At 38.8% G+C, this 15934-nt stretch overlaps 1 protein-coding gene across 2 annotated transcripts; it reads right to left on the reverse strand.

The window, feature by feature from the left end:
• Positions 1-1170: 1170 nt before the first annotated feature.
• LOC130904682 (protein Tob2) lies at positions 1171-15866 on the reverse strand. Of its 2 annotated transcripts, none has more exons than XM_057817615.1 (2): positions 15782-15866; positions 1171-7550 (listed from the first exon to the last, which is right to left on the reverse strand). In XM_057817615.1, the coding sequence occupies exon 2, from the start codon at positions 7342-7344 to the stop codon at positions 6190-6192; it is 1155 nt and encodes a 384-aa protein (XP_057673598.1). In that variant the 5' UTR covers positions 7345-7550; positions 15782-15866; the 3' UTR covers positions 1171-6189. The 2 variants fall into 2 exon arrangements, with proteins under 2 accessions (XP_057673598.1, XP_057673597.1); XM_057817614.1 differs by having other exon boundaries at positions 15676-15849.
• Positions 15867-15934: the final 68 nt, after the last annotated feature.

Consider the following 15934-nt stretch of genomic DNA (forward strand, 5'->3'; position numbering starts at 1 on the left):
TGGCTGGGTCTTTCAGCATGACAATGATCCCAAACACACAGCCAGGGCAACAAAGGAGTGGCTTCGTAAGAAGCATTTCAAGGTCCTGGAGTGGCCTAGCCAGTCTCCAGATGTCAACCCCAGAGAAAATCTGTGGAGGGAGTTGAAAGTCCGTGTTGCCCAACGACTGCCCCAAAACATCACTGCTCTAGAGGAGATCTGCATGGAGGAATGGGCCAAAATACCAGCAACAGTGTGTGAAAAGCTTGTGAAGAACTACAGAAAACGTTTGGCCTCAGTTATGTCCAACAAAGGGTACATAACAAAGTATTGAGATGAAATTTTGGTATTGACCAAATACTTATTTCCCACCACAAATTGCAAATAAATTCGTTAAAAATCAAACAATGTGATTTTCTGTTTTTTTTCCCCCACATTCTGTCTCTCATGATAAAACCTCAAGGTTTACCCATTTTGACAATTACAGGCCTCTCTAATATTTTCAAGTGGGAGAACTTGCACAATTAGTGATACTTATTTGCCCCACTGTATTTAAACAAAAGAATTTAAGTGTTCCAAAATGTTTTTGTGAATTAATAAGAGTCATTAAAATTTGCTTTGCTAATTTAGGGGGGGATTATTAGATTAGTCGACTAATCGTAAAAATAGTTGGCTGACTAATCGGGAGAAGATTTGTCATTTGGGACAGCCCTAGTTGTACAGTGTACTGGAACATATTTTCCTCCACACCCCTCACCTTTTTAACCCCTGACCCATTTTCATGCCTGGGGTTTAGTCTCTTTTATTTATTTCAATTTTATTTAAATATTTCAATTATTTATTTATTTCATTTATTTATTCTAACTTCAATTCATGTTGATGTTCCAATTTGCAAGTATGTTGTGAAAAATGAAAAAATCTTGTTCAATGAAAAAATTTTCTTTTAACCCATACATCTTAAAATAACACATTTTAGAGCTATAATTGGAATAGCGTCAAACAGCTGCATTTTTGCTTTAGGTTATCGTACAGTCAAGATCTCATACCTGCACGCGCCGAAGCCCCACTCTAATAAATTTGCAACTTTAAACGTTAATGCTGCTCAGGACAAATACTAGCTTGACACCCCTGCTTAAGCATAATAAAACTGCTACTGAACAGCATGAGAAAAGAAATGACGAGTCGGTCATCTTATTTTCCATGCTTACTGGTCATTTTATTACAAACTTAAAAAAGAAATCTGATACAATAAGAAACTGCAGTAGTAATGCCCCATCCCAAGAAAACAGGTCATTACGTTTCATTCGTGAAAGACTCCTTCAACATCTACAAGGTGTACATCGGATACAAAATCGGAAAAAAAATAAAAATCACAGTCAGAAAAAGGAAATAGCTATTTGTACATCTTTTCAATTATACATTTGAATGTCACATAGAAAATAAACTTTTATAACCATGAAATATTCCAAAGTGCAAACTAAAACAATTTAAGCAAAGATCAGAATAGAAAAAGTCTTCTCTTCAACCCTGATTGTAGGATGGCCTGCACTTTCAGAGTTTGGGGTGCATTTCAAACGGGTTATTTAGAGCACACGATGCAGTCGTTCGAAATGGTATACGCGTACCTTATTTGGAGTCCTTCTAAGCGCAATAAAATATTCAGGTATCCCAGTTGGGCTTGTGCAGGCCATCTCAACCCGGGCTGACTAAGAGTACAACATTCATTTCCTTCATCCTTCCTATTAGAAGAGACCAAAATACCGTGATGCTATTCCGGGAGATGAGAGGTAGAAACCCATTGCAGGGTCTTTTCCATCATGGCCTTACATTGCACTTGACAAGGGTGAGGATCAGCATAAATAAGGAGTTTGGGATATGGCTATATCATGAGGGGAGAAGAGGTCAATCGATAGAAATAATTTTAGAAGTAGCTCCATCCCAACTCACTTGCTGCCGTGGACTGTGAGAGACGTCCAAGATGTTTGAACTGCGATGTCAATGGCAGCCAGCGGGTTAAAAACAGCACAGATGTGGAGATTTTTTTTTGTTCAGATTAGAGCTAGCGGGAATCATCCTTTGTAAACATTTAGCTCTTTAAACCTCAGCCTTAACCACCTCATTTGACTGTTGCTGTACAAGGTACAATGCACATTCAAATATGGACGCTGTACATCATTGAAATACGTGTATTTATTTTTATCTCAGTTTGCATATATTCAGGTTAATTTTTGCAAAAATAACTTCAGCATGTAAGAAACTAAACAAATAATCTGAACGTAACTATATTTACATCTTCATAGTTAGCAAAAACAAAAATATAGATAAGGTCTTTTTAAATACAGAACAAAAAAAAATTATATTTTCCTCCACATTCTCTAGGAGGGTGAAAGGACGCGAAAAAAAAAAAAAAACAGTTAAGGGTCCTCGGGTACAAAACACATGATTACATATCTCGGTCTAGAAAAACATTAAGTGGACACAAGTGACTCCATTTCCACGTTTTTGACTTTAAATGACAGTTAAATACAACCAAAAAATAATAGTGTATATCAAACTCTGTCAGAAATGAGAACTGGAGCTCCGCTTGATAAAGTGCTCAAATTGACCATTTTGTCATAACAAACACATTAGACTGGAGGGGGTGCGCTGATCTTAAAATAGCAACCAAATCCTGCCATCAATAAAGAACATTCATGGATGTCCACTTGACAACCGGGAGACAAGAACCAGCTTCACCTTTTTTCCGCTCTCCCTCTGCACTGAAGCAGAATAGCGTTGGCCTTTCACTTCAATACCATTTAAGCTCAGCAGCAACGTGGTCTGGGTTTTAAAAATGTCGCTCTCAAAGTCAATACGCACAGAACGCCGCCGAGGCAAAGTGTGCGCGCCCTCTCGCTGCCTTCTATTCTTTTTCCACGCACTACATCCTCAAAGTCACACCGAACCATTTCTCACAATCCCCTACCATCCCCCCCAACGGTGTATCGTTGCCCGTTCACCTTCACACGCCGATGAACGGGAACATGTACATGTGCGTTTTAGCTGTGTCCCGATTATATAAAGTCTACATGTATGACTGCGGGCGTCGGCACGTGAGCGCCGACTTGTTAAGATGCAAAGCTTCCTTTGCCTGGCAGAGGTTTCCTCGACCTTCTCTGCCGCCATTTCCCCTGACGGATGAATTACATTCTTCTATTTGCTCGCTTCGTCTCCAAAAACGGGTCGCGGGTGCGTTCTGGCCTACGATAAACAAAGGCTCTGACGCTCGGCCACGAAAAGCGAAGTGCAATAATACTTGGCTAGGTCCAAACGTGTCCACTAGATTTACTTGTCATTCACTGAATAACAACGACAACGTTGAATTCAAAGCAAAACTAGACGGCAAAAAAAACTTGCCGCTAGATTAACTCATTCGAACGATAGCTGTCAGCCCATCCCAGTCCCAAAAGGATTGGACATCGATCGCCGTCAATGGCAGTAAAACCATTTAAAGTATCAACTATATGTCTAATATATGCGCTGTATGTATTTGACGGTTTAAATTTTGTGTAAAATAGAAACATAGAACAAAAGAAATGAATCTCCATTGCTGTCAAAAGCTGTGAATTTGAGTTTTAACTCTGGCAATTTTGTGTTTTATACTAAAAGAAAATAGTTTTGACTGATGTCAAAGTTAAAGCTTTAACTGACAGTACTAATGATTGTTTATGTCTCTTTCAAACTAAATTTAAATTTGGCAAAAATCATTACTACTGTAGTCAAAGTTAAAAACATTCACTTTAATTTCAAATTTCAAGCTTTAAATGACAATTTTGCATCAGTTTTACACAAAACTTAAATTTTAATCGTTTCAACTGATGTCAAAGTTAAAACTTTACTTTCAATCTGAAAGTTAAAGCTTTCACTTTTATAGTACTAATGATTTTATTGTAAGAAAAGTAATCCTTTCTATTGATGTTAACGTTAATCCCAGAGTTAAAGACTAAACTCAGAGTTTTGTTCTGTTTTACACAAAAAAAATCTAAAGAAAATTAATCATCATTACTACTGATGTCAAAGCTAAAACTAACTTAGGCTTTACTAATGATTCTTGTTGTTGTCGGTTTTACACAAAATTTAAAGTTAAAGAAAAGTAATCGTTTCTACTTATGTCAAAGTTAATCCCAGATGTAATGCCTAAACTCCGAGTTTTGTTCGGTGTTTCACAAAATCTGAAGAAAATGAATCATCATTACTACAGCTGTCAAAGCTAAAACTAACTGAGGCTTGACTAATGATTTTTGTTGTCGGTTTTACGCAAAATTTAAAGTTGAAGAAAAGTAATTGTTTCTACTAATGTCAAAGTTAGTCCCAGATTTAATGCCTAAACTCCGAGTTTTGTTCAGTGTTTCACAAAATCTGAAGAAAATGAATCATGATTACTACGGATGTCAAAGCTAAAACTTTTGTTGTTGTTGGTTTTACGCAAAATTTAAAGTTGAAGAAAAGTAATCGTTTCTACTTATGTCAAAGTTAATCCCAGATGTAATGCCTAAACTCCGAGTTTTGTTCGGTGTTTCACAAAATCTCAAGAAAATGAATCATCATTACTACAGATGTCAAAGCTAAAACTAACTTAGGCTTGACTAATGATTTTTGTTGTCGGTTTTACGCAAAATTTAAAGTTGAAGAAAAGTAATCGTTTCTACTTATGTCAAAGTTAATCCCAGATGTAATGCCTAAACTCCGAGTTTTGTTCGGTGTTTCACAAAATCTGAAGAAAATGAATCATCATTACTACAGCTGTCAAAGCTAAAACTAACTGAGGCTTGACTAATGATTTTTGTTGTCGGTTTTACGCAAAATTTAAAGTTGAAGAAAAGTAATCGTTTCTATTTATGTCAAAGTTAATCCCAGATGTAATGCCTAAACTCCGAGTTTTGTTCGGTGTTTCACAAAATCTGAAGAAAATGAATCATCATTACTACAGCTGTCAAAGCTAAAACTAACTGAGGCTTGACTAATGATTTTTGTTGTCGGTTTTACGCAAAATTTAAAGTTGAAGAAAAGTAATTGTTTCTACTAATGTCAAAGTTAGTCCCAGATTTAATGCCTAAACTCCGAGTTTTGTTCAGTGTTTCACAAAATCTGAAGAAAATGAATCATGATTACTACGGATGTCAAAGCTAAAACTTTTGTTGTTGTTGGTTTTACGCAAAATTTAAAGTTGAAGAAAAGTAATCGTTTCTACTTATGTCAAAGTTAATCCCAGATGTAATGCCTAAACTCCGAGTTTTGTTCGGTGTTTCACAAAATCTCAAGAAAATGAATCATCATTACTACAGATGTCAAAGCTAAAACTAACTTAGGCTTGACTAATGATTTTTGTTGTCGGTTTTACGCAAAATTTAAAGTTGAAGAAAAGTAATCGTTTCTACTTATGTCAAAGTTAATCCCAGATGTAATGCCTAAACTCCGAGTTTTGTTCGGTGTTTCACAAAATCTGAAGAAAATGAATCATGATTACTACGGATGTCAAAGCTAAAACTTTTGTTGTTGTTGGTTTTACGCAAAATTTAAAGTTGAAGAAAAGTAATCGTTTCTACTGATGTCAAAGTTAATCCCAGATTTAATGCCTAAACTCTGAGTTTTGTTCGGTGTTTCACAAAATCTCAAGAAAATGAATCATCATTACTACAGCTGTCAAAGCTAAAACTAACTGAGGCTTGACTAATGATTTTTGTTGTCGGTTTTACGCAAAATTTAAAGTTGAAGAAAAGTAATTGTTTCTACTGATGTCAAAGTTAGTCCCAGATTTAATGCCTAAACTCCGAGTTTTGTTCGGTGTTTCACAAAATCTCAAGAAAATGAATCATCATTACTACAGATGTCAAAGCTAAAACTTCAACTTTAATCACAGTCAAAGTTTTAACTCTGATAGAACTGAGACTATTTCATTGTATTATGCTCTAATTAAAATTTTACACAAAATTCAAATTTAATGCAACGATCACTGCCAACCAATCCTAATGCAAAAGGATGGACGTCTATTGCCGTCAATGGCACTGAATGAGTTAATAGGACTGCATCTTTACATTTCTGTAGTCAAGCTACATGTTTGAATCTCTGTAGGAAAACTAAGTGTTAGCTTGCATTATTCTTAGGACATTTTTCTTAGAAATAAATGATTATGTTCGGAGCTCCCGGAGCCAGTTCTTGACAAATAAAGGCTTAGTTGGCCAACACGACAGGCTGGAAGGACTGGCTCGGATATTGCAGGTTGTAGCTCCCTAAACCCTCGACGAATTGAGGTTTTTCCATGTAGGAGATCTCGCCGTTGGTGCCCACGATGCCCACACTTTGGGAAGGCGGAGGGCTGGTGAAAGGGTCAAAGGACGGCTGGAATCGTCCGGCGTGAGCTTGCAAGGGCTGAGGGTCGGCGTCGAAGTAATGGGGGCTCTGCGATCCTGGGTAGACAAACTCTTTGGCGTTGGGGGAGAGCTGGCTGGGGATGGGACCCACAAGCGAGTGCATGGAGAGAGAGAGCGACTTGTGCTTCAGCATCTCCGGAGCCAAGATGGCGGTAGGGGAGTGGGAGAGCATCCTCTGGACGGGAGGGACACCTACAGCCACGCTAGATGCGCCCGTCGACCCCGCCGCGCTGCACTTTTTCATTTTGGTGGAGCCGAACTTGGTGGCGGCGAAAGCGGCGGTGGTGAAGGTGATGGGTTGAGGGCGGGCAGCGGGGAGAGAGGAAGAGGGCGGCTGAGCGCTGGGGTAAGGTGGAGAAGGGCTGGACGTGTTGGAGGAGTGAGACGTGGGTTCGGCGGGTGAGCTGGAGGTGGGGTAGTTGAAAAGAGAGGGGACGGGATGGACTGATGTCGGCGTGGGGGAAGGAGATAGCTGGCTTCCGATGGGAACGAACACCTGAGCGTCCGGATTGAAGCACAGACTCTTGGCTTCCTCCAACTCGGCGTCTCCTTTAACATCTCTCATCACCCCCTCGAGTCGCTCCCCATCGCAACTCAGGCCCGGCGGGTCCTCCAGGTAAAGCACCTTCACCGCCCCCTTTTCTCCAATCTGATAAGACACCTCATAAGGGTCGATCCACACGCTGAGTTCCGCTGGGACATTTGACCGAACCTCCTCCGTATCTAACCCGCTTCTTTTGGCGGCCAGCTCCACAACGGGGTCTCTCGGGGCTCCCAAGTGCAGGCAGCGGAACGCAGAGCCTCGAAGGGGGGCTTCGGGATACCAGTGACCCTCGAACCGCGACACCAGGATCCGCTCCAGCTCCTCTCCGAAGAGGTCGGCCCGACGCCGAGGTAGCTTATTGTACAAATAGGACACGATGAAGTTAAGGGCAACCTTGACCTCCAGATGCATGACTGCACCAGGTTGCAGCAGCGGTCCAAGAGTGCGAGATGGGGTTTGCTTCAAAGTGAGCTGATGCAGAGCGTAATGTCCGTGACTATCCTCTGGTTTACTGTACACTGTGCGATTTTAGAGGCGGCATATTGAAAGGCACCTTGGAGGAAGGGACAGCAGGTTGTTTGTCGACGTCTCAAGTGAAGCAAACTCTGACTCCAGCTCTGTGAAGAAAAAAAAGGTCGAATACAGCCATTAAAAACAATTAGTGCCGCAACGATTAATAGATTAACTTGAGTATTCGATTAGAAAAAAGGATTCGAATTCAATTTTGCTGCTTCGAGCATTGGCTTAATTAGTGTGGCGTTGTGATGGTTTATTTTGAAAGTGTTTGCATAGTTTTATTGATTTGGGTGGATACACAGCCCTCTATTCTGCTTCATTTCACACGGCTGAATCCAGCTGCTCCCTGTTAAGACCAACATGAGCATAGTTTTTTTTAGGGTAATCGTAATTTAGTTTATAGGTATATTTAGCCGTTTTTTTTTTTTTTTTTTGTGGGGATATGTGTCTGAACCATTTGTTAAGAACATTGTTAAAAAAAAAAAAAAAAAAAAAAGTTAGCGTTTTATAGCATTAAAGCTAGCAGACATTTGCTATGTAAGTTAACCAATTGTTCTTTTGTTGTAAATAGATCCTTATTTTTATTTTTTTTTTGTAGCCCGTTTGATGCTTAGCGCAGGTATTTTAATTTTTCATGTTCCTTATCAGATTACTCGATTATTCGAACTTACTAGTTCATCAATTAATCAACTACTAAAATAATCGATAGCTGCAGCCTTAAAAACAATACACGTCAAATTCATTTCAAATGGGAGGATTGAGTGAATTCGCATGTTTCAGTGCCATTAATGGTGGTAGATGTCCAATCCTTTTTGACTGAGGGCAAATGAACATTAGTTTGGAAATCTGGCAACCAGTGTGCTCATTCATACGTTTCCTACGTTTGTTTTCATTTGCATAATTTGCATTTCTCTAAATCAGTACTTGGATGGCGCATCTGACCTCAGGGAAAGTACTTTTTTGCTTTACTAGAATAAAATGTAATCGCACATCAACTCAGTGGGTGGCATGGACGCGCTCATTTGCAGAGTGTGCACAGTATTTTTGAACCAAACAAGAGCACACAACAAGGAGCACTGAAGCATAGACTTCATAATGTATTGACTAGGGGTGTGACAAAATATCGAAATGGTGATATATCGTGATACTTGATAGAGCTGAAAATAGAGTAACTCGAGTTTAAAAACTGATCAGAGTAATTTTATTCACCTCGAGGAATTGTTTAATTTTGCCAGCTCTAAGCATCATGTTTTGCCCGGACTACTTTTAATACAGGACAACAACTTACTGCAGCCGACAGCCGCTACAAACTATGCCGACGTTGCCAAAAACTACGCCCGCATGATGCTAGTGTGGTAGCAGGTAATGTCCGAGGAGGCTCATAGATATAGCATGCATTTAGAACTAGATGCGAAATGACCGACTCGGCCACGTCTGGGCAGCGTTAGTAAACAGCCGCCATCTTTAAGCAGTAGACTTCTCAGCACTAATAAATATAACGTTACTGTCACTCGCTCACGTAACGTTAGCCCTTCAGAGGGCTAGGTTTCTATTGATTATGACTACTGTCGATGTGTGGCTAACGTGTCTTACATACAGGCTTTATTTAATCTGTAAAAACACTGCGCTGTCGAGTGATGAGGGTGTAAAATTAAAACATAATAAAGCTAACTGTCAGTTTTAGCTCAGTAGTCATTGCTAAATAAAACACCAAGTAGCACTGGTCCCTAATGTGCTCCAATACAGCAGGTATCATACATTTATTTTGAACACTGCAAAAACTCAAAATCTTATCAGTACTTAAAGTTTAGACTAACTTAAAAGAAGACTAGAACTTAAAAATGGCTCGACACAAATGGAAATTCAATTGAAACACGTGGGGAAAAACACGTAGCTTTCAAGTGATGTGTGTTATCAAGCATAATTACATTTTTAGGTAAGATTTTTTTTAATTTTTTTTATAAGATCTAGAAGTTTTTTGAGTGAAAGCTGTGAATTTTTTCTTCTAGTCACATCTGAGATGCAATTGTTGGCTGTTTTCAACAATCTACATCGAAAATAAAGACTGACTGAAAATGGTTCAATATTGGATTAAATGTTTTTTTTTCTCATGTATATTTATAATTGCTCTTTACCTTAAAAAAAAAAGTTTTATCCGATTACTCGATTAATCGATAGAATTTTCAGTCGATTACTCGATTACTAAAATATTCGATAGCTGGGTTATCGATATGCTCCTGCCAAGAATCGAGATATCGTTTTAAAAAGGTGTCAATGTGTTCATTTTAGGTTATTTCCTGTTGAGTTTGAGTCATTCCCTATTCATTTGGGTGATTCCCAGGTTACGTCCTGTTGTGTAACTCAAAATAAACAGGAAGTGACCCATAAAATACCCCAAAATGTACAGGAAGTAACTGAAAATCAACAGATAAATGACCTTAAAAGACCCAAAATGACCTAATTGCCTGGCATTGGCTGCCACTGACGGCCATAGACGTTCAATCCGTTTGAAGTGGGAGGGATGGCAGCCCTCCCAGTTCAAATGGATTGGACCTCTACTAGTGATAAACTCATTCCAATTCACAGCAATAGCGTGTTTTTCTGTTTATTGGTCGTTTGTAGAATATCATAGAATGATTTCCTGACCAAAGTATCGATAGTCGTCGTATCGCCATATCGTCAGATCATCGTTATCGTGAGCTTTGTATCGCAAATCGAATCGTATCATGGGGTACCAAGAGGTCCCCACTCCTAGTATTGACATGACACATTCCCCATTCACTGAGCCACCGGAGGGGGCCGTCCAACACTCCGCTTAATTTATTAGCAGTCTGTCACATACAACGATCTAACGCCGGACTTAGGTTGAAAAAGTACGAAAGCTGTACTGCATACAAAGGTCGTCTCAGGAGTGATTTGTTCGAGGATTCAAGGTAATTATATTTGGTAGAAATTAGCTGCTACAGCATTGGCATTATACTTTGCAATATTTACGTAAAACCTTTTTTTTGCTTTTAACCAAGAATTGAGACTGTTTTATGTCCATATCTATAAAGAATTCAGGGATTTACGCATTTATTCAACATAATTTTCAAAGGAAAAGGCTCTGTTTACATATGGCGGCTGCTAATTTCCTTACTATATAAGCTCATACTTCGCAATATTTACGTAAAATTTGCTACCTGCACGTTTTTTTTGCGTTTAACCAAGAATAGAGACTGTTTTACGCCCATATCTATAAAGAATTCAGGGATTTAAGCATTTGTTCACAAGAATTTTCATCAGAAAAAGCTTTTTCTTTACATATGGCGGCCGTTAATTTCCTTACAGACTAGCTTTATAGTTCAAAATATATACGTCAAATAAATGTTCCCTGCACCTTTTTTTTGCTTTAAACCAAGAATCGAGATTGTTTTATGTCCATATCTATAAAGAATTAAGGAATTTAAGCATTTATTCATAAGAATTTTCATCGGAAAAAGCTCTGTGTTTCCACTTGGTCAGCTTTGACGGAGATAGGCCCCCTATGAATCGGCCTCATGCACCGTCAATACATTATGAAGTCTATGAATGGAGATATGAAGAGCTAAGATGAGGAAATAAGACTAAGTTCACTGTGTGTAGCGTTTGGCTTTGACTTAATACAGTGGGAAACGAGGAAAGACCAGTCTGCTTACTGCATCTAGAAATGTTTTCAGCGGACAGCAGGAAGGAATATTGCCAACAATCATTCCACTTTGTCAATGTTAAGTAAACCAACGAGCACTGTTAGCATCATATAAGGTGGCATACCAAGTTGCTCAGTGCAAAATAACCCCACACAATAGCAAAGGAGCTGATACTGCCTGCAGCAAAAATAAAAACTGTCCCTCGGTCCAATGAAACTGTCATTTTTCTTCTATTAAGTTGTATTTTTTTCTGTCAAATTGTTTGGCAAATTGTCCTCATAAGTTAATGTTGTTAATCAACTTATTATTATTTAATGACTTTATGCATTTTTTTAGTATCAAATGGTAAAAAAAAATATAACCTGAGTGCATTTTTACAGTTTGGATGTGGCTTTTTTTTTTTTTTTTTTTAATTCAGGCAAACTGATGCGCTTCAAGTTTTTTCAGTTACAAACAAAACAATGTTAATAAAGTTATACTTTATTATAAGTTGATCTATATTACGGTTTTAATATTAAAAAGGACACAATGTTATGCAGAGGTGTACTTATACTAATAATTTTATGGACAAATGATACTATTTACAGTGGCGGCAGAGAGTTGGAGGAGGCGCAAAATGTTTACGTCTTCCTCAGAGTAACAGAAAATAATTGAGAAGCACTGCCCTAAATTCTTTGCCATTTATTTATTTACAAGGGGGTCAAACTTGAGGCCCGGGTGCCAGATTCAGCCCGCCACATCATTTTACGTGGTCGACAAAAGAAAATAGTGTGCATCAACTTCATGTTTCAAGCTCAGACGACAAAGTTTCCAAAGGTTTCATCAAGTGAAAATTCAGACTTAAGACCACTTGGAACATAATTTAATGTCAACTTTGTGGCAAATTTCACAGACAAAGGATAATGCCATTCCAGTCAAAATGGATTGGACATGAATCGCAGTGGGTGGCAGTCCATTTTAACAAGGTGACTGAAGTTAAGACTTTTTAAGACCCCATTTGAACTCTGAAAACTACAGTCCCTTTTAAAAACGGCAAATATATTTCTTAAATCAGTTTTACTTTCAATGGCAAGTTCATTCAATTTGTGTGGCCATCATACATTGATTTGAGGTCATAACTACAATGTGGACAGTGACAAAAATGAGCTTCACAGTACACTCATATACAGTCCCTGACAAAAGTCTTGTCGTTTATCCATTTTGTAGAAACAATTGCTAAAAACCTGACCTAATTATACAATTAGTTTCAGAAATGGCTCATATGAAAGCTAAGACCCTTCCAAATGATGTTGAATGTACAAAAATGTATTTGTTTCACTGAAAAAAGATTTATCATTTAATGAAGACATAAAGGTCAAATTTTGGCAAGACAAAAGCTTTGTCGCCTACAGAAAATAGTGTGAAAATTGAACAAAAAATGTACTTCAAATACAAAAATATGTTACAGAACATAAGCAAATTAAGTAGTGGTGCTGTGAGATCCAAATCTAATATTTTGTATGCCTTCCATGGGCTTCGGAAAGGATTCATACAATTTATTGATGAAGTGAAGTCATCAGGAACATCAAAGAAAGCAATCTTGCATGCCTCCCAGAGTTCATCAACATTCTTGGGTTTCGTCTTCCATGCTTCCTCTTTCATCCTACCCCAGACATGCTCAATGATGTTCATGTCTGGTGACTGGGCTGGCCAGTCCTGGAGGATCTTGATCTTCTTTGCCTTGAGGAACTTTGAGGTAGAGATTAAGTATGCTATGAAGCACCATCCTACTGCAGAATTTGTCCCTTTTTACGGTTAGGAATGTAAGAGGCAGCTAAGATTTTTTGATATTTCAGATTTGTGCTGCCTTCCAACCTGCAGATCTCTCAGGGTGCCGACAATTAAAAAGGCCCACAGCCTGTCAAAAGGATGGATGCTGGAAAAGTGGCAAAAGGTGGATTTTCCAGATGAATCTTCCAATGAATTACACCACCGTCGCCGCAAATATTGCAGGAGACCTACTGGAGCCCGCATGGATCATAGATTCACTCAGAAAACAGTGAAGTTTGGTGGTGGCAAAATCATGGTCTGGGGTTACATCCAGTATGGGGATGTGCGAGAGATCTGCATGGTGGAAGGCAACATAAATAGTCTGAAATATCAACAAATCTTAGCTGTGTCTAACGTTCCTAACCACAAAAATGGACAAATTCTGCAGCAGGATGGTGCTCCATCGCATATTTCAATCTCTACCTCAAAGTTCCTCAAGGCAAAGATCAAGATCCTCCAGGACTGGCCAGCCAAGTCGCCAGACATGGGTAGGATGAAAGAGGAAGCATGGAAGACGAAACCCAAGAATGTTGATTAACTCTGGGAGGCATGCAAGGCTGCTTTCTTTGATGTTCCTAATGACTTCATCAATAAATTGTATGAATCCTTTCCGAACCGCATGGATGCAGTCCTTCAAGCCCATGGAAGTCATACAAAATATTAAATTTGGATCTCACAGCACCACTACTCAATTCGCTTATGTTATGTAAAATATTATTATATTTGAAGTACATTTTTTGTTCAACTGTCTGTAGGTGACAAAACTTTTGTTTTGCCAAAATTTGACCTTTATGTCTTCGTTAAATGATCAATCTTTTTCAGTGAAACAAATATATTTTTGTACATTCAACATCATTTGGGAGGGTCTTAGCTTTCATATGAGCCATTTCTGAAACCAATTGAATAATTCAAAGTCAGGTTATTAGCAATCGTTTCTACAAAATGGATAAGCGACAAGACTTATCAGGGACTGTAGTACAGTATACTCAAATGGTATATTCCTAGTCAATCGATTCTAAATGCACAATGCTAATGCCTTAACAACACTGATAAATGCTTATTTTGAGATGCAAGGTTTCTGTGATATTTTATGTCGTGTCTTTTCAGCTTGCGTGGTTGTGTCACAGCGCAATACCCTTCTTTACCATAACGAAATTCGACTCCGAACCAAAAAACATTTTCAGAGAATTGCGACGAATCAAATTCAACATACACAAATAGGAATTCACCATTTCATATTTTGGTTTCATAAGAGCACAGGATGTACTGATGGATGTGACAGATGTGATGCGGGCCTCATAAATCCTTCATAATCTGAATCTGATCCCATGAAGCTCCTCCTGCTTAATGCTTCAGTCCATTCAGCCCAGCGCTAAATCAACGTCAGATTAAAAATGAAAAACCAGCATCGCAAGACGCGCGTCCAAGAACGATCTGTAAAATGGCAGATTGCTCATCACTGAACACCAATTCCCAGCAAGCAGTGCACACAATCCTCCCCGCTCCCATGCACAAAAACAATCCCCTCCCATTAACTTCCCTGGCCAGATGGGAATTCTTCATCTTTCAACGATGAATCTGATTAAGAGAAAACTCTGCTTTGGCAACGGATAAAGCCGCACATTTTCTGCATTTGAATAGGTGAATGCCTGGTCTACATTTTTAGTTCCACGTGCAAATAAGGTGACATTGAGAGGATAAGATGGGGATTTGTTGGAATGGGTTTGGAATAGGGACAGCTTCTGGACTATGGATTGCTTTAAGTGACTTTAGCATTACCTGAAATAAAATGTACATGAAAAAGTGCAGGAATAGCAATGGCTAAAATTCAAAGAATAGATAGAAGGTAAGATTGATGCACTGAATACTTAATTGATCATTTATCAGTGCTTCATTTCACCCCAAAAAAGGCTTCATAAATTCCCCTCTTACTGGGTATTTTTAATTTATTCTTCTCCAGTGACACTGCTTTAAGGATTTTATTTATTTATTTATTTTTACAGCCTGATTGCTGCAGGCCAAGCAGCAAATCAGGATGCACAGTATCATTGTTTACATGGAGCTTCAAAGGTTTTCCATTGAGCTGTAAAATCTCACTTTACATGACTACTCATTGTACATAATCCAATGTGTTTTCAAGCATGACAACCATGCCAGTCCAATCGGATCAATGAAATAATTTTCTTTCACAAAGACAATAATGCCGAGCTCGGATTGACATCTTTTAACTCATTGGTTTGCCATTGACGGCGCTAGACGTCCAATAAAATTTGACTGGGGCGATCGAACGATCCAGTCAAATTGGATTGGACGGCTAGCGGCGTCAATGGGACTGAAACTCAAGTCATCCCAGTTTAAGGGAACTGGACGAAAATCATGTTTGTTGTTGTGAGTGTACTGTAGTTTGCAGTGGATTGGAACTGCACTGCATCATAAGGAGGGCCGTGTTTCATATTTTTAACTCATATGACAAAACCAAAACAGAATCACCGCTCAGCATAATGCAGTGCAGCTCCTCACAACCACACACTACAAGCACGATTTGAACTCAATTTCATTCTGTATCAACATACTATATCAAACATTACAATGGTTATATTTGCTGTTGAAAGCCAAACGCGCATATAGAGAGACATATGGCATGTGAATACTGAAATAGTATGACAAAACATTCGGATGGAGCATCAAAATGAACGAGCACATACAGGAGACTAATAAACTAAAACGAATTTCGGGTGGTACGACTCACCTTCCCCTACTTGGTGTCGACCTTTAATGTGATTCCGGGGAAATTGCTTCGGATTTTAAAGCTTTTAGTGCATGAAGAGAGAGTGAGACGTCGAAATGTATTTTACCTTGGCATTGTAATTCTTTTAAATCGCTTGTCCGGTCTCCAGCTGACAGTTGAATGGTGCGTTCAGAGGAAAACTTTACGGTAGGACAACCCGACGTATTTATACACAGTGACTCGCCCACACCCACGTGACGCCTGGAACTATTTTCTCTCG

Source organism: Corythoichthys intestinalis, chromosome 16 (genome assembly GCF_030265065.1).
Source record: "Corythoichthys intestinalis isolate RoL2023-P3 chromosome 16, ASM3026506v1, whole genome shotgun sequence".
In the NCBI taxonomy this organism is placed as follows: Eukaryota; Metazoa; Chordata; class Actinopteri; order Syngnathiformes; family Syngnathidae; genus Corythoichthys; species Corythoichthys intestinalis.